The 19406-nt window shown below is 30.7% G+C and overlaps 1 protein-coding gene across 1 annotated transcript in view; it reads right to left on the bottom strand.

Annotated features, from left to right (window-relative positions):
* LOC126750270 (proton-coupled amino acid transporter-like protein CG1139) overlaps nt 1–19406 on the bottom strand; it is a 55410-nt gene that overhangs the window by 19858 nt on the left and 16146 nt on the right. Inside the window, exons 2-4 of the mRNA XM_050459842.1 lie at nt 16340–16435; nt 15752–15880; nt 7275–7425 (exon numbers count right to left, since the gene is read on the bottom strand). Of these exons, the coding sequence (XP_050315799.1) occupies nt 7275–7425; nt 15752–15880; nt 16340–16434 (375 nt within the window). The 5' untranslated portion in view covers nt 16435. The remainder of the gene's footprint in view (nt 1–7274; nt 7426–15751; nt 15881–16339; nt 16436–19406) is intronic.

Here is a 19406-nt window from a genome sequence, read left to right on the forward strand (position 1 = left end):
GACTTCGGGACAGCTTTTCCCTAAAACTGAAGAGTTTCTTGTGGCTATCCAAGATCAAGATGTACCAAGAAATTATTTAAAGTTTTTCGTGGGTGACTTGACGGTACAAAGTGACAAATCTCGGTATGAATGTGAGACAACGGAGTCTATTCACCATGTCACCGGTGGATGTCAAACTTTCGCACCAACGGAATATAAAGAACGACATGATCTAGTTGCGAAGATACTGCATCAAGAGCTCGCAGAAAAACTAAACCTCTTATCGGCAGCCAAGGCACCATATTATAACTATAAGCCGGAACCAGTTTTTGAAAATGACCAACACAAATTGTATTAGGATCGCACTGTACTCACAGACCAATGAGTAAGTAACAATAGACCTGACCTAATCCTAATCGAAAAAAATTTCTAGGAAGACAACCCCTATTGATGTATGTAGCTATTCCCAATAATAACAATCTAAGAGCAAAACATAATGAAAAGATTGTTAAGTACAAGGGTCTAGAACTTCAGATACGAAGACAATGGAAAATGAGAGAAGTGCGGACAGTTCCAATTATTATGTCAACAACAGGAGTAATACCAAAGAGCCTGGTCGAAAACATGAAACTGTTCAACCTTAAGGAAAGCATATAAGCTGATGCAGAAGTAGACGCTATTATCCACATCTCCAATCTTTAGAAAGTTCATCGGAAACGCAGATAACATCAAATAGTTTAAAAAACACATTATGTACTTTTAGTCTAAGACTCCACCAGAGCTTCATCCTTCTGATATCTCAGATATCTGGGATAAGTGAACGATCCCTCCTTCCCCAGGGGGAAGTGCGATTGCCGTTTGGCATGAAATCTGATAATAATAATATTATTGATAATAATAATAATAATAATAATAATAATAATAATAATAATAACCTTTAGTAACTCCCAATAAAATTCAACATTTACATTGCTGCAGATGAAATAATAATAATAATAATATAATTATGCGGGATTAAATGGGCTATTTTTCAGCATCCTAACAATTCAGGGGTTGAAAGGTTGAAGCCACAAGTTATAATGTCTTATACCTATATTCAATTGTTCACTGAATAATTACGTCTAAATAATAATTATACCATTTTATTGCAACATTAAATAACCAAATACAATCTAAAATGTATTTTATCAAATGCTAAAAGTGGCTGCTATTAACAGCATTTCAAATCAATTATATAATTATTTATAACTAGTCATATCAATTTACTTACACCTTTGCTTGGGAATATTTAACATAGATTTCAAATAAGTGTCAATTATTTAATACCTGTGTTGTTACTTGAAAATATTTGCGATGTGTTTAACTGAGAATCGAAGTATTAATTATGCTTGGTTATGGTGAGAATGGACAACGAAATTATCTTCAACAATAAGTATCCGAGGAGTGTATCGTAAGTCAGTACAATTGGGGCTAAATGGAGAGATACTGGAACTGTTCTTGGATCGTTTTTATCATTAGGAAATACTGGCCTCATGATCAAAAACAGAATATCCAGGTTTTATTGCACGAAACTCCTCATTAGTACTTAATTTGCTTTAAACACCACGCTTCATAGAGCGACTGTAACAACATTATTAAAGAAGGAAAAGTAGCACTCTTATAAAATACAATTATTTCAAAAGCTACTAAAAGCTAATTAATTATCTTAGAAAGAACTGATAATGAACAAAACTAGTGTAACATATATGCTTTTCAGACGAGACAACTTTTCATCAGAAAATACACTGGTTTAGGAAAAGTCATTATGAAAAGATGAACGTATGGCCAGTGATCATTAATATCAGACTAATAGAACTATACTTTTTGAAGGACAGCATTATCATGACTTTTTAGATGACTTGATTCTAGTACTGGTGACTCTGTATCTGTTGTAATTAAAATAACCCAAACATGCCAACCCAAGCGTTGTGGTTTCAACAGGATAAAGTGCTTCCCCACGTGATTGTTATAAGATTCCTAGATAAAATTTTCCCAATACGGTGGATAGATAGAGACGTGAATCAATAGAGTGACTCACCCGATCCTAACACATTAGACTACTTTCTTAAGGGTTATGTAAAAAATTAATTGTACAAAGAGAAGCCACACACGCTTGATATCCTTAAATATTGCATTCGTAATGTAATTAGGAATATTTCTCCAGGCATAGTTGAAAATGTACGTACAATAATAATTTATCGATCGTCTGGGAGTACTATAGAGTTGTTAATGAAGACCACTTTCAGCATTTGATTATAAATAAAAAAATAAATTTTGAGAATGTGGAAGGATATTTATCAATTTGTATCAGAATAAAGAGTTATAATTATTATATAAATGTAATTATTTTCAACAGTTTAAAAATAGGTATAGGACATTATACTTACCTACAATATATTTGCAATTTTTCGATTATCCGAAAATGCAAACATATTTAGGAGGTTCAATTTAATAACTTTCTGTCTGTCAACCTCTGTCACACCACATATGTCCATACTCAACTAGCAAGATACGATGTTACACAGTATCAAGGGCCTTAGTCAGGTCAATAAAAATAACCATGCACTTCTTCTTGTTAACTTTTAATAAAATGAGCACACAGTTTAATTAGGGCATCCTCTGTAACGATAAATGATAATCATTTATGCTTTTATAAATATTTAAATAGCGTCAACTTAAACCATTTTTTAATGATGGTATTCGAGATTTAGGCGACCATATTAAGTGATTATATTACTCGCCCACACATATGGGCATCTGACTGGATGCCTACCTCAAAAAAAAAGATTTATTGAAAACAATAAATGTTTTATTCGAAATTTATTGATATACTATTTCCTATAATCTATAATTTCTATATTTCATTACTAGAAAAAGGCTTAAAAAACAGGTAATTTTTTATATTTTCTTCCTCTTATAAAGAACTGACAATGGGTTGAGTTTTTTGAATTTTTAAAAGTTAACGTCCCTCTCACAGCACTGAAGTAACTATTGAATCTCCCACTGTGATCGTCAACACTTCTAACGCATCCTAACTTATTACTGTAGAAACTCTAGGTCTATTACAGTTTTCATTTGTGGAATATTTTATAGTTCAAGATTTTTATAGTTCAAACGTTCAAATGGATTTTTGACACAAAGCTTATTCTTATTATTTCGATGTCGAATAGAATTTAATAGTCCCTGTGTAATCTAGTTGTTTTCCTTTGTTTTTGCAATTTATAGATTTTTTCGGTATTTTAACAATATCTATCAAAGCATCAATTAGATATTGTTTCTTCATAACCCAACTCTCAGTTTGAAATAACATCATCATTTTATTATCATTATTATATTCCTCATTCAAAGTTACATTGTAGGGTGTGTTATTATATGCGGAAAATATTTGTTCTAGGGAACGATCCAAATTTTAAAATTCTTACTGCAAAAACAAATGATTTTGTTGTCACTTGGTATAAATCGTAATTGACAGGATCTACCAGTTCGATCTGGTTTAGCTGAATAATTCGATCCTTCGGGTGGAGAACGTGTTAATGATACCTTGCAAAACTGTATTATAATTTCCTTTCAGGCGGAATGAGGAAACCTTATTAAAGCCTTGAAATAAAACATAAAAAAATAGTTTTTCGGACATGAAGTAAAATAAGTTATTTTTTCAACGACAAGCTGCAATTATTGCATTCCACTGCAATTTTTATTGAGGCAATAAATACGGAAGCGAGCTCGAAGGTTAAAAAAGCTATGTAAATCAAGTAAATAACGTATATATCCGAGAGAGAGAAAAAAACTAATTATAATTTCAATTAAATAATAAGCTGATGGCGTATTAGGGTGCCATTACACCCACTAGTGAAATGATAATAATTCACCACAGGATGTATTTAATTTAATCTTTTTTTTCGAGGGTATTACAGAGATTCATCAAAAAATTATATGTTTTAAGAATATTTAGTTTAAAAAATTGGTAAAAACAAGGAGTTTTTTTTTGCTTAGAATATTATTGAGCTATCATTTTGTCAACAAACTATTATTCCCAATAATTCTAATAAGATAAATTAACCTACGAATAGTTCCAATATTTATTGTTGCTCCTACTAAGAATGAGGTTATTATTTAGGAACAGAGTCATGCAAAAAGCTTTGATAAGATATCACATTTTCTCCTTACTTAGTAGTTGTTTCTACACTTGACGTGCTAATAATTATGCCATTCTGTGAGGCCATTTCTTACCTATTTCTTACTAGGTATTTTGGGACATAGCTTAAAGTTTTTTTTGACATAAAATTAAAATCATTGGAGCAATACTTAGAGACATTTTCAACATCTGCTCAACTGATAAAATAATTTTTTGTTTTTTTCAGGCACTTTCACCAATGTTCGATTATCCAGGACTAGGAAGCCATTTTTATGTTGTTCCTGGCAATCTTTGATTTTCTGTTTTATTTCTTACAAGCAAATCAAGGATTTTTTGCTAAGCATTTGCAGCTATTTTCGGCAAGACTGAGAGAGTCTTATCTGTCTTTTAACTAATTTTTATTCCCAAAGGTCATATTTTAATTTGGTTTAGTCTTTTTAACTATTTCAATAAACTTTCAAGGAGTATGGTCCTACTTCTTATTTCTCTCAGGCAGTTTAAGTAATTTATAGTTCTTTTGAGTAATTAAGACCTTTTTGTCTTATTTATAGAAATTCTTAATTCAGTCTCCAAATAATTGATTTTTTTTTAATTTTCAATAATGTTTTGAAATTTTTTGTTTCCAAGAAACCCATATAATCCAGATTGATTCACAAAAAGGTTATGACACCATTTATCTAAATAAACTATGGATAATCCTTTAGCAAAAAAACGTTAATTCTTTTATAATCAGACAATTATAAAATAATTACAAATTTCTTAAGTAAAAGCGAAACTTTCACAAAACGGTCTTCATTAACAGAGGGCTGCGACGTTTTGCCCTATTGTTACCCTATTTAAGATGTATACTGCCAAAGAATTACATTTATGGAAACGTTTTAGTAATCGTAAATATTTAACTTAACTGCGAATAATTTTTGAAAGAGTGATTTTATGTAAAAAACGTTAAGAAATCATTTTATAGAGCTTTAAATTCCCTTTTAGAATATATATTGCTGTATTTATTTGTTCGTTAATTACAAAATTTTAAAATAAAAAAAATGTATCAATGTTTAATACTTGATTATTCGGATATGTCTTTCAAAGGTTTTTTGTAGGGAATTTAATTTTCTGTAAGTATAGATAGATATGTATAGATAGTTTGCAGCGTTGACGCAAAAATTAAAGCACAAATAATTTGATTTATAATTCAATTCAATTTTATAATTATATTCTTCACAATATTTGTTTTAAGGTAAACATCTCCCTTTCCGATATCCTTAAAAAAATGGTCGGTTTTTTCTCCCAATCTTATGTCTATATACGTTACAGCTTGATGATCAGCCTATCATGGCCAATGAAAAAGAGAATATGGCAAGAGGAAAATAGAAAATTAGCCAGAATAACCCTTTCATGACTTCTCGTCAAATTCAGATAGAATTACAGGCTCTAGGGATTTGTAATGTGTCCTCAAGGACTGTAAGACGAAGGTTGGTAGAAGAAAATCTATTTGCACGTAGGCCAGCAAAAAAACCATTGCTTTCAAAAAAGAATCGCTTAGCCCGATTGGAATTTGCCCGTCAGCATATACACTGGACAAAGCATGAATGGAAATGTGTTTGCTGGAGCGACGAATCGAAGTTTAATTTGTTTAATTCCGATGAAATTCAATATGTTAGACGTCCTTCTGGCCAGCGTTTGAATCCCAAGTACACAAAACCCACAGTTAAACATGGAGGTGGATCAGTGATGGTTTGATTTTCCAAAAAACAAATGACGTCCCGTTTGGAATTGACCTGTCAATTATCCAACTAGGAAATACCGATATTATTACAATCTGCAATGAATACACTTATCTCGAAGTTATTTCTGATTTTAAAGAGAGAGATAAAAATTAAATAAAAAAAATACTCATACAAGCATACCTGACTCAATGGATTTTTTTTCCTCAAGAAATAGGGAAAATACACGATATATACATATATAATCTTCTGTACGGAGCTGAGACATGGCGACTAACAAGGAATACCAAAAAGAAAATTAGAAGCGGTAAAATGGAGCGCTTTCAGAATAAATTTAGGAATATCTCGTCGAGATAGAATCCGAAATGCGAGGTAAAAGAAGCACTAATATCAGAGATAAGAAAAAAATAACTAATATGGCATGGACACGTCCAGAGAATGAAAGATGCAAGATGGACGTAAAAAAAACATGGGAATGAAACTGGGTCGAAGCAAGGAAGAAAGACCCAGGAAGACTTACAAGAAGGAAGGAGTTATACAAGGCTATTAGAGAAAGAATCTTGTTGAGGCTCAAATTTTACTCCACGTTCCATCAATATCTGTAGATTTACGCTTCTCAATTTCTGATAACCTATGTGAGCATATTAGGCCAATCAATGCTCTCATTGGAGAAGGGAGCAACTATATTCACTTGGAAGTTTTGTTTGTGCGGATTGCCATATTTAAGACGTCATATTATTATATCATAACATTTAGCATAACGCTGTTTTTAATCTTATATTTAGAGTGTAGAAATAAATTATGTCATAAACAGATTGAACCAGCAGTCATTATTTTGTCATAGTAATATGACGGGCCAAGTCATAGAGACCCAAACAAATCTTACAAAAGGCCAATACAACGACGAATATTTTTTAGTAATTTTTTATATATATGGAACTGTCTTTAATCCATTTCAGAATGTTTTTTGCATTCCCTATAATTTTTTAAGATTCTACTGCCTAATGCCTGTAAAAAATTAGAACCAACTTTCACTATCTTGAAGAAGCCATTAACGACACAGACTACCTTACATTGTTTAAAATCTAAAAAAAAGCTTTCAGACTCATAACTAATAGTTAACGCATTGTTATTTATTCAACAGTAGCAGCAATCAAGTATATTTTTTAAGAAGCTCTAATGAGCCTATTATTTACCAGTACAAATTGACTTAAACCAACAATAACTGCTATAGCCCTACTTCTCCTTTTGCGTTTCTATAACCATTTATCTGAGAGAGTCAGAAATATACTTCGAACGATAAATTCCAAAATAAAATAAGAAAGACTAATTATAACTACCTAATAATGCTCTATATCTACGACTAATGAATGATCTAAAACCAAATAATTTTAACTTACCAAAAGGTGCTGACAGTGCGTACAAATAATTCCTAAAATGATAACAATTACGGGTCCAACAATAATTCCAGCATTCCTGATGCCATCGCCCATTGCAAATATACCAGATCCCACATTGCCTTTTAAATGGTGCATAAGGGTTTCAGAGAAACTAAAAACGAACGAAAATTATTATTTATGGAATGGAAAAGTTTGCAAAATGTCAATCATTAACGAAAATTAAAATGTCCGTAAAAAAATGTCGTATCTGTGCGTTAATTGCTTAGCAAACAATTTTGGCATAAGTTGACCCGCTAATTTTGAAGATATTTTACCAGGAAATTGTTCGGAATAGCACTAATTGAAATTGCAAATGTTTTCTCTAAAATCCTACTGAATTAGTGTTATTTTTAGTATTAAAAAAATATATGACTTTCTCAGTATTGTATGTAATCGTCTATGGGTATGGTAATTTATTGTTAATCATCGATGGAATGTGTGGAATGTGAATTGTTTCCTTGAATTGATGGGGTTTGTTTAAATATTTGAAAAAAATAGAATTCTTATTAAAGTATTAATATTTTGTCAATTGTCATTGTCAATATTTTCGGTTTTTTTAGTTGACACTTTAAAATAAATTATGAAGTTTATTTGTTTTTTCAAATCACAAAACAGTTTCATCACTAACCAAAACATTTTAATTTAATTGTCGACACGTGTTTTGCTAACGAAGATTCATCTTTGGGAGAAAATTAAAATTTAACTAAAACTACTTACAAGTAGACAATGACTAAACATGAAAGCTATTTTATGTTGAAAGCAATTACTAGAGTCACTAATTACGTACCTAAAAGTATTTGCTTCTTTTCTCTAAATAAATAGTCTTTTAATAAGAGCGCAAGCCTTCAGGGTTCAATAAAACATGGTTTTCTGTAGCAAAGTATTGAAATATTTATTGAATTAGAAAATATATACAATTAAAAATTATGTACAGGGTGTTTCAGAACCATGGGATCAAACTTCTGGGGGTTGTTCAGTGCAACAAAAGGATCCATTTCAGTATCGGAACCCATGTCCGAAAATGCGTCACTAGGCCACTACGGCCCTAAGACGCGTTAAAATTTATAAAAAAAACATTAATTACCTAAATAGGATCTGCTGCATTTATTTTTACCTTTTGTACACGATACCATAACAACAATTGTTTAAAATCAACGCTTATCAATGTCAATTCTCAATGTCATGTTTAAAAATTTTATAGCTTACAATTTTTAAACATTTATTGCTAATGGAAAACTTTACCAATCAAGAATTGGCGGATATGCATTTGGCATACGGAGCAACAAACTGCAATGCACGAGCAGCATCGCGGTTGTATCATGAACGTTATCCCGAACGACAGCATCCTGGATACAAAAAGTTTATTGCGGTTCATCGGCGGCTCGCTGAGACAGGCATGTTTAAGACCAAGATGCATGATACTGGTGTTGCTCGAACCGTAAGAACGGTCGAATTTGAAGAAGAGGTGCTTCAGCGAGTTCCGTCTGGCGGGTACTACACGAGCAACAACTCCATCCTTACCACTTCCAGAAAGTTCAAGGTATGACTGCAGTCGATTATCATCTTAGAGTAATTTTGTCGATGGCTTCTGGATCACATCATTGCATAACCAAATTTTTTACGATATGTTTTGTGGACCGATGAAGCCTCTTTCACAAGAGACGGTATTTTTAATAGTAGGATATGTTTGGGACGAAGAAAATCGTTATGCAAAACTACAGACTAAAGAATACATCAGAACATGTAAAGTCTTTAGTCTACGAAACTCCAGTAGAATCAGAGCTAGACTTAATTGGATGAATAACAGCAGCATTTGAAATCATTCAAAACGAGGATCAAATTTTTAGTGTAGTCCGAAATCATGTGCGGCCTTTAAATCGGTGTATTGAGGTTGGAGGAAGACATTTTGAACAATTGTTGTGATGGTATCATATACAAAAGGTAAATGCATCAGATCCTATTTAGGTAATTAATATTTTTTCTAAATTTAAACGCGTCTTAGGGCCGTAGTGGCGTAGTGACACATGTTCAGACATGGGTTTCTATACTCAAATAGATTCTACTGTTGCACTGAACAACTCCTAGAAGTTTGATCCCATAGTTCTGAAACACCCTGTATAAAACAAAATATCTTTGTACCCTTTTGACGAAATTTTCAATAACGTTATTGTATACATGTGGAGGTATTTGATTAATACAGCGTCTTATTTTGGATTTCAATGCTTTGATGGTTGCAGGCTTATTGGATAAACCTGTGACTTCAGATAATCCTACCGCGACAAGTCTAAAGGCATTAAATGCACGAGCATGGTGGCCTGGTGATAAAATCGGAAAATGACACAACCAGGAGCATATTCGTGCAAGATTGTTAATGTTTCATGGGTATTATGATATGTTACACCGGTCATATTTAAACCACATGTTGTCAAGATCAAAAACTTTTAAAGGACCAAAAGACTGTGTTATCGTAGCACGCTAACGTTCGCCGTTCACGGTTGCTGGATAATTTTTTTCGTTTCAGAAGAAAAACGGTTCAATTATTCCTCTAGACCATAATCCACACCATAAAGTGACATTTTATGAAGATATCGCTTTCTGATGAATCATTCGTGGATTAGCTAAACCCCAAATGCAACTCTCTGTCCTTTCTAGTCTCTGGACTTTCTGTAACACTCTCGCGAACTGCTGTCATGTTTTGTTCTGAACAACCTCTAAGAGCTCGTATCTTATGTTTCAAATCACTAACCAAACCAGCACTTTTAAATTTTTTGATTATTTTTTTGTACATTATATAAATTGAAAAACCAGCAAGCAAAACCATTTAAATCCACTATTTAACAAACATTTTTTTATCATGGATTTGTATTTTAGTTCACCGGATAAATCTAGTGGGGAACATGCAAAACCCACTAGATCCCTTTTAAAATCGACCCCAAAGTCAAGCAGATGTTCCAAAAGTAGATAACGCAAAACGATACAAAATAAAATTGCGATTCATATTTTTTCCTTGTAGTGTTAAGAAAATAAAGAATAAACATGTAACCATAATAATAATTAATTTTACTTTCTTTCTTTACGAAGGAATGCAATTTGAAAAAATACTTTTTTTCGTTTTTCTTTTATGTACCAAAAAACTTTTCTTTATTGGAGCTTTACATGGAGTGCAATTTAAATCTTGCGTTCTTATTGAAAAGTCCCTTAATAAATTCTAACCTATTATTATTTTTAATGACCAAAGTATCTAAGAATGGAAGGAGGTCATTTGTCTCTTGTTCGAAGATAAATTTTTTAATACTTGAAAAACAGTCATTGAGTTTTTTTTTAACATTATCAATATTGCATTTGCTTTGAACACGTAACAGACAAACCTTAACCAAATTTGCATACCCTCAAACATTTTTTAGAAAATTAGTTAATTAGTTACTTTTTCAATATTTTCTTTAATATTGGGACGCAAAATAAGATTATTCATTTAATTTTGATTTTTTACGCATTTTCCAGAATTTGCACCAAAATTATTTCTAATTTAAGAATATTCTCTTTTATTTTTAATTTTATTTTGATTTTTACCTTTTTAACATTTTACCAGAGTTTTTTAGAAAATTATTTTTCAATCCGAATTTAAATATTCTTTAATATATTTCAAAATGAACAACCCATAACAAGGTCTTAAACAAAAAACAAACCCTTTCTCTTTACATTTGACTTCTCACAAGTTCTGTCAATCACCTCCTTACTTTTTTTTTGAAAAGGAACGCAAGTTTTCTATGTTTTTTTAACATAATCATTTTAAATTAGCTTTTTATAATTCTGTCTTTCTAATTTTTTTTTTTAATTTTTGGATTTTTACTCAAATTTGCATGCTTTCATGCGTTTTTCTACTAAATTTGAGGTTAACATTGCTAATGCAACAAAAAAGAGTAAGCAAAAATGGAAAAATAACTAAAAAATTATCAAAGGTAAATAAAGAAAAAAATATAAATGTAAGAATGAAATACTAAAAAATATGTCTTCTTTATATTATTTTCGAAGAATTTTAAAAGTAATATAAAAAGTTAATTTAAAATTATAGATTTTATTTATGACTTTTCCCACTCTTTTAGATTTTCGAAATATACTTTACTTTCCCATAATTTTTAAGTTTTTTAATGAAATTAAAGATAGAATAAAAATGGTGCAAAATAATAAAATATCATTAAATAAATAAGCACGAAAATAAAATTTAGCCTTAATAAAAAAAAATAATTTAATTTCCTATATGTCTTAAACTTTATTAAATTTTATTATGAAAGCAATATTTTCTTTAAGTAAGTCAGAATAATAATTAAATGATAAATTAACTTATTTATAACGCAAGGCTATGAAAATTATAATTAAAAAAATATATACTATTTCCTTTATACGTATAATTATCATTGAGCTGTACCCAAGATAGATTAACATTCAGCTTGGAATGTTTCAAGGGAATATTAGATAACAAAATATTCTTGGAATCAAAAATAATCGACAATTTAGCCACAGAATATCCAAATTTCTCTTTAAATATTCTGAGAATATTTTTACCTTGAGAGAATATTTCTAAAAGTTCTGTAAAAATATTTTTGCTATTAAAATGGCCAAAGGTTTGTGAAAAAAGGAATCTTTCTGAACTGGAATATTTAAATTTGTCTGTAGATGTTTTTTTAGAATATTTTTTAAACATTCAGAAAACATTAAAGGTCACAGTTATTTTAAGGTATATTTCAAAATATCCTTCAAGTTGTTTTAATATAGTCGTATAAATGTTCAGTGCATATTTGACACATGTTAGTTCTAGGAATATTCCAAAATACCATTAGAAATAAATAGAGATTTAAGATCGAAGCATCGACAAAATTATTTTCGGCTTTGGTGCTGTCAATTAATATTCTTGACAAATAGCAATGTCAATACGAAATTATTCTTAGTAATGTTTATACACACTGCTATTTATAGAATTTTAGAATCTATGAAGAGTATTTGTGGAATAGCAGCAAATTAAAGAAACAACTACTTAGATTATTCTGTTCCGTCTTAAAAAATATTATGAAAATAATTTCGGACAAAATTGTAAATCTAAGAGGCCTATTATTAAATTAATTTTATCCTCATTAAACAAAAATTTGAATTTTAAAAAGTGTAGAAATTGATTAATTTTTTAAATATGAAATTTATTTAAATTTTTTCTCATTTTTCCACACTTTTTAAGATTTTAAGTCAGCTTCTGAGAATTCTTTGGTTTTTAATGAATTATTTGTTATTTAGTTAAATTTTTATGCCATCCTACGTTTTTCTACCAAATTGAAGGACTTTCGTTGCAAATAAGTTTGCAATTAATTTAAATAAGCTAGGAAATAAAATATAATCTTAACAAAAAAGTAGATATTTTAATTTTCTATTTGCCTTAAGCGCTTATAATTTATTCATTTTTATTTATTACACAATAAATAAAGAAAAATATAATAATAAATTATTTATAATGGAAGGCTACTTCTTCTTCTCTTCTTCTTTCAGCAACCCTTCACAGTCCACTCCTGGACATAGGTCTCCCCTATATTCTTCCATGTTTCTTTGTTGTGTGCCAGTTGGTTTGGCCAAATATCTGTTGCCCACTTTGTTTTTGACATCATCGAGCCAGCGTAACTGTGGTCTGCCAGCGCTGCGTTTATGTATGCGAGGTCTCCATTGAACGATGTGTCTTGACCATCTCAAGTCGTCCTGTCGGGCGACGTGTCCTACCCAGCTCCATTTCAGGTGGGCTATGCGTGTTATGACGTCTTCAACTTTAGTTCTTTGTCTAATACTCTCATTTGTGATATTGTCTCTCAGGCTTATTCCTAGCATCATCCGTTCTATGGCTCTTTGGGTGGTCCTAAGCTTGTTAGCTGATTTAACAGTGAGTGTCATGGTTTCCATTCCGTAAGTCATCACGGGCAGTTAGCAGGCACTGAAGACCTTTCTTTTCAAATTAATTGGAATAGTTTCATTTCTCAAGACGTGTGACACGCCTGTTTATTTCGGCAGTTTGATTTTCTTTGCCCAATTTGATGCAATATCCCAAATATACATATTCTTCGACGTTGTCAATAATTCGGTCTTCTATATGTACTTGAATATTGGCAGGTGTCATGACTTTTGTTTTATTTAAATTCATGGTTAAAGCTATTCTTTTCGATTCTCTTTGAAGTTCTGCCAACATCTCCTGTAATTCTATTATATTCTGGCTAAAGAGCACTATATCATCCGCAAAGCGTAAATGGCTCAGATGTGTGCCGTCGATTTTGATGCCTCTCTCGTTCCAGTCCAGAGTTTTAAAAACGTCTTCCAGTGCCAGTGTAAACAGCTTTGGGGAGATAATGTACCCTTGTCTTACCCCTCTTTTTATTTGAATTTTGTTTGTTTCTTTCTCTTCCGAGATTTTAACGGTGATTGTCGCATTTTTGTATATGTGTTTGAAAAGCTGCTTGTATCGAGAGTCGATTCTTGCATTGTTCATGGCCTTAAAAATAGCCCACAACTCTACGGAGTCAAAAGCTTTGTTATAGTCAACAAATGCGAGGTGTAGTGGTTCATTGTACTCGTTGCATTTTTCTATTATAGTGCGAACGGATTAAATCACCTGGGCCTTTTGCCATGCCTGGGGTATCACGCCTTCTGTCATACATTTATTAAGAAGAATTGTCATTGCTTCTACAGTAGTTCTTTCCCCAAGTTTTATCATTTCAGCTGTAATTTCACCTTCCCCTGGTGCTTTACCGTTTTTCATTTGAGACAATGCTAGTTCTACTTCTTCTCTGGTGATGTCAGGAAGATCTTCCGAGCCTACATTGAGAATCGTTTCATCAACTCCCATTGCTTGTTCTGGGTTGTCTCCTGTGTACAGTGTGCTGTAGAAATTTTCCACGATATCCATTAAATCTTTACTGTGCTCTTTGATGTTTCCGTTTGCGTCCCTTAGTTGATGTATTTGGAGGCGTTCATCATTGTTACGTGTTTTAAGTACTTTAATGTTTTTGTTGTTTTCGATAATCGTTGTTATCATAAATCTGTTAATTTCGTTGTATTCATGAGTCCCTTTCTCCAAGTTTCTTCTCTTCGCCATGAGTTCTCTAGTTTCCTTTTTTATTTTTGAATTATTTTTCTGGGTAGTGGCACATATCTTTTTGAATGTCGTTCTAATGTCAGTACTTATTTTGTTTTCTAGGTCGTTTATATTCAAGCTGTTCAGTGCTTCTTTATTAGACAATTTCTTGTTGAGTTCAGCTTGAAATTTTTGGCGGTTTTCCTGGATTGTTTTTGATGTGGAACATGGTTGTATTTTGATTAGCTTATTTCGTTCACTCTTCACGTTTATTTCTATTTCAGCTCTTATCAACCTGTGCTCGCTACCACTATCAAAGCGATTTAGGGCCGAAACGTCTTTTATACTAAGCTTTTTATTGGTTAGTACGTAGTCGATCTCGTTTTTCGTATTTGAGTTCGGGCTTCTCCATGTCCAACGTCTATTTTCTGATTTTTTGAAGAAGGAGTTCATACAGTACATACTTTCTTTTTGGAGATAATTGATCAGTCTTTCTCCTCGTTCGTTAATACAACCCAGTTCGAATTTATCCACATATTGATTTCCGTTTTCCGCTGGTACTCCTAGTTTAGCATTGAAATCGCCAATAATGTATTTGTAGTGTGCTGTTTCTATTGGCAGCACTTGTGAAATGTCATCGTAGAATCTCTCTATCTCATCATCAGGTGCAGAGCTTGTAGGGGCTTATACTTGAATTATTTGGACGCTATATCTTTTCGATATCTTCAATACTATGTAAATGACTCTACTCGAAGGCTACGCATAATATATATATTTAAAAAAATATTCATATGTGCATATTTCTTTTATACGTAAAATTATTATTGAGCTGTACTAGAGGTACAGATTTTGAAGAATTACATGAAAATTTAAAGAACATTTAATTTTGAAGATTTCAATATAACTAGGATACCTCTAAAATATATTTTAAAAGAATATTACTGTAATTAAAAAAGGATACATAATTTAATAATAGAAAGTCCCATAAATTTTTTTTCCTTCAATAATATTATTCGAATATTTAAAAAAATCAATTCTAGCGTCTTTAAATATTCCAATATATTCCTAGAAATGGATTGAAAAGTTCTTAAATATTGGACACAAAATATTCATTATAGGCATATTTCAAAATACATTTAGAAATAAATAAAATATTGGCAAAAATTCATGTTTTTATCAGCACCCAACAGTTTTGCCTAGAAGCAGAAAAAATATAATCTATGAATAATATTCGTGAAATATCATTATCAAAAATTCTACTATTCAGATTATCCTGATTCGTCTTTGACTTTTGTCAGAACATTTTTATGATATTCCTGCGATTTTCTGTTAAACTTACGATGTAGGATGTTCAGCGGGAATCCCATGGCTGTGTCCTCCACCCTGCTGCTTCTCATTGGTAGTAACTTTGTCTAGAGGAATATTAATAATAGGATCTCTTGACTGATACATAAATGTGCTGTCCATGCTGCAAAAAAGAGAAAATAAACGTTAATCCATTAAGCTTTTAATTGCACTTTAACGAGCTTCAGGGCATCTCTGAAACTTGCTTTGAAAATGATTAAGAGTTTAATATAAGACATTCTAAACGTTTTTCTAGCATTAAATGTATGTGAATCGACTTAATCGAAGAATAATATTTTAAAGGTAAATAATATATTAAACTAAAAACTACTTTATTTAGAAAGCTATAGTGATAAAAACTGTATCAATGTCATATTGGGTTTGTTTGCTACATTTTAATTTAAAACCGATTATTTCTCAATAATATTGTCTAATTCAGGTGAAATGATTGAAAATCAGCAGACCGAAACTTCGAAGCGTGTCTTATTTTATTTCGTCTCCAAAATAATATTATATAAAGCATTATTAAAATATTACAAAATATGGATAAGGGCACTCCTAAGCAGATTTAAAGCATTTGTACCTTTTTTCTGATGTGCAACTGGTTTTAGAACCATACCATGGTTCTTGTGGGTGCTGTTTGTCATTTTGCTTAGTCGGTTCCTTATGCAATGCCATTCTGAAAAAAAATAGAAACGTTACAAAACAACTCGATTCTCAAATCTATAATATGGTTGTATGTTTTAAAAATATTTAGATTCTTGTAAGCCTTTGACAGTATCAAGATTTTTTAGTCACTGAATTTTATAGATACAAGAAAACTGGTAAGGACCTCTTTGGCAAAAAAATTATAACTTTTCGAAATATTCAAATTTTTCCAAAACCTTTAAAGGTATCTGGCAAAGAGACTCATCAGCTTTCAAACAAAACTAAACCTAATAAAATCGTTACAGTAGGTTTTGAATGAACACATTATTGTCAAGAGTTTGATGGTGTAAAGAAGTTTTCTATGCTTTTTTTAAAACCAAAAACTATGAATCCTAAAGGGTCGCATATACAAGGAAACCTGAAAGAATATTTTTGGTTAAGAATCTTATCGGTTTTCATATCGCAGTACTAATATCATTAAAATTGCTGTATTGCTGTATAATTATTCAGATTCTTGTAAAGCTTTTGACAGTATCAACATTTTTTTCAATCTTTTAAAAACCATTTGGTAAAGAAACTCAGCTTCTTTAATACGAAGCAAAACTTAATGAAGTCGTTTTCGTTTTTGAAATAGTTAGATTTTTCTAGAGCTCTTGATAGTAGTCTAAACAACTGTTTTTACAAAGCCACTTGAAAAGATCCTTTTTTGTAAAAAAACTTACTAGCTATCCTATTTAAGTAAAATCAATAAAATTGTTACCAAAGTTTTTAAAATATTTATATAGTTCTTGTAAATCTTGCAATGTTATTCAACAATTGCTTCAAATATTTGATACAAGTCTATACTCGACAATTTAACATCATGAAGGATAGGATAACATATTACCACACCCTACACTATTTTCATCATTTTCAAATCAATGGAATTAGAGCTTTTGCCGAAATATACTGTGACTTACCAAAAGCACTTGACTATGTAAGTTTGCTGTGAATTGACTAAGGTTTTTAATGCATACATTAATGGTTATCAAACAGAAAAGGCCCTTAGAATTATTAGTATAGCAGTTGAATGAAGTAATAAATACTACAAGCATCAATTTAAAATGGTAATAAATCAAATAAGTCCAGTTATATACATTTTATTGACAATATTAAAAAACACTAATCGAACGATTAATCGTCCGGAGCATGTATGATGTGACGTCAATTCCACCGCACACTTCCACTCTTGGAATGGTAATAAAACCATTAAAAAACAACTTATAAAACCATCCGCGGGTGAAAATCTGATTAGCTACATGCGGTCGAGCATACACTTAAAAAAAAACAATTCAAGGCATTTTCGCGAAAAATAAATAATTTACGGTATAATATTATTAATTAAACGGTTAAGCGGTTTTTTTGTTTATATTTTAATAGAATGGGGCTTTAAATTGGAAATTTATTCTTATGGTTAAAGGACAATAATTGAATATAAATATTTATTGGATGGCTGACTAGCAGCTAATTTATTTATCTTATAATGACTTCTTGGCCGTTTTCAGATTATCTCCGGTTTTACCATATTAAGATGAAAAATGATGTCACTTTGCAGGCAAATTGCAATTCTAATGCAGATGACGTATCGAGAAGAAAAAGAAGAGTTTATGTGGCCAGAAGTAGGTCAATAGCTACTAGTTTTTCAAAAGTAAAGGCTAAATGCATAATTGCTCGTTTTAAGTTATTTTATTGTATAAGATAGGGAAGTAGAATGAAAGTAATGTACAGAGAGATTTTATAGAAATTGTTTCTTTTATTAATATTTTTTTATTAAAGAAATATATTAAATTAAAAATGCGACATTATTTTTTTTTTACATTTCAGATAATTGTCTAGTCGAAGAAATAAATTATGAGAGCCTTGAGTGTATTAACAAGGCCATATATGTATTTGCTTTCTTCGGAGTTCTTTTTCTTTTTTATACTCGTATTAATAAATTTTGCATAAAAAGAAATATTTATTAGCATATATATTTTTTTACACTTGTAAGTAGATAGGGAGGGCAATCATTAATTTATAGGAGCCAAAGTTAAGTTTAAGTACCAGTTAAAGTTTAGTTTAGGTTTAAGTTAAAGTACATTCTTTTAGCGTGAATATAGTTTATTTTTTCAGATTTTTTTTCAAATATTTCCAAATAGTTACAGAAAGAAGTAAATAATCTATGGTAGATCAAATTATATTGGCGGATCTGTTTAATTAATTTTGATCACAATTCAGAAGCTTTATTTGCTATAAGTTTTTTTTATAATGCTTAAAATGTTTGATTTAAATTTTATCTCAATAAAAAAGGCAAAATATTAACAAAAAATATACATATTGTTAAATTCTTAATATTGTTATACAATCATTGAAAAATAGGACAAAGACATATTGCGTATATTAACAATTCACTCAATATACATATATATTTTTTTTTGAGGAATCAATTAACTATGGTACCTTAAATTGTATTAGCGGGGATATCTAAACCACTCACTTTTCCGGGATTTTGATAGCCTTTATATTTTTATTTTGATTTATTTATTACTAAAAAATACAAAGTAGTGAGATCAAAGTTTTATTATTTTTTTAAATATATACGGGGTGTCCCATTAGTGCGATAACGGACGATAGCTCCTTATACAGTGATACAAAAAAAAATTTTTTATACAAAGTTACTTTACTGTCTAAGGCGCATAACATAAAAATATTTTTGGATATACAGGGTGATTCATAAATGTGATATGATACAAAACTTTTTTAATTTAAATGGAACACCCTATATTTTATTGCATTTTTGGATTGCTTTAAAAATTCTGCATACCTTTTATCAAGCATCGTCTATACCAAAACTTACCCGTCTGTGAGATATTTAATATTTTATCAAAAAATCGACGTTCGCATGTCTCCACAAAAACAAAAATAATTCACTCATTTGGGATCCTACAAGCCAAATCTTTTGTAGGTTGTTAGTGCATACTTAC

Source organism: Anthonomus grandis, chromosome 1 (assembly GCF_022605725.1).
Source record: "Anthonomus grandis grandis chromosome 1, icAntGran1.3, whole genome shotgun sequence".
Classification (NCBI taxonomy): domain Eukaryota; kingdom Metazoa; phylum Arthropoda; class Insecta; order Coleoptera; family Curculionidae; genus Anthonomus; species Anthonomus grandis.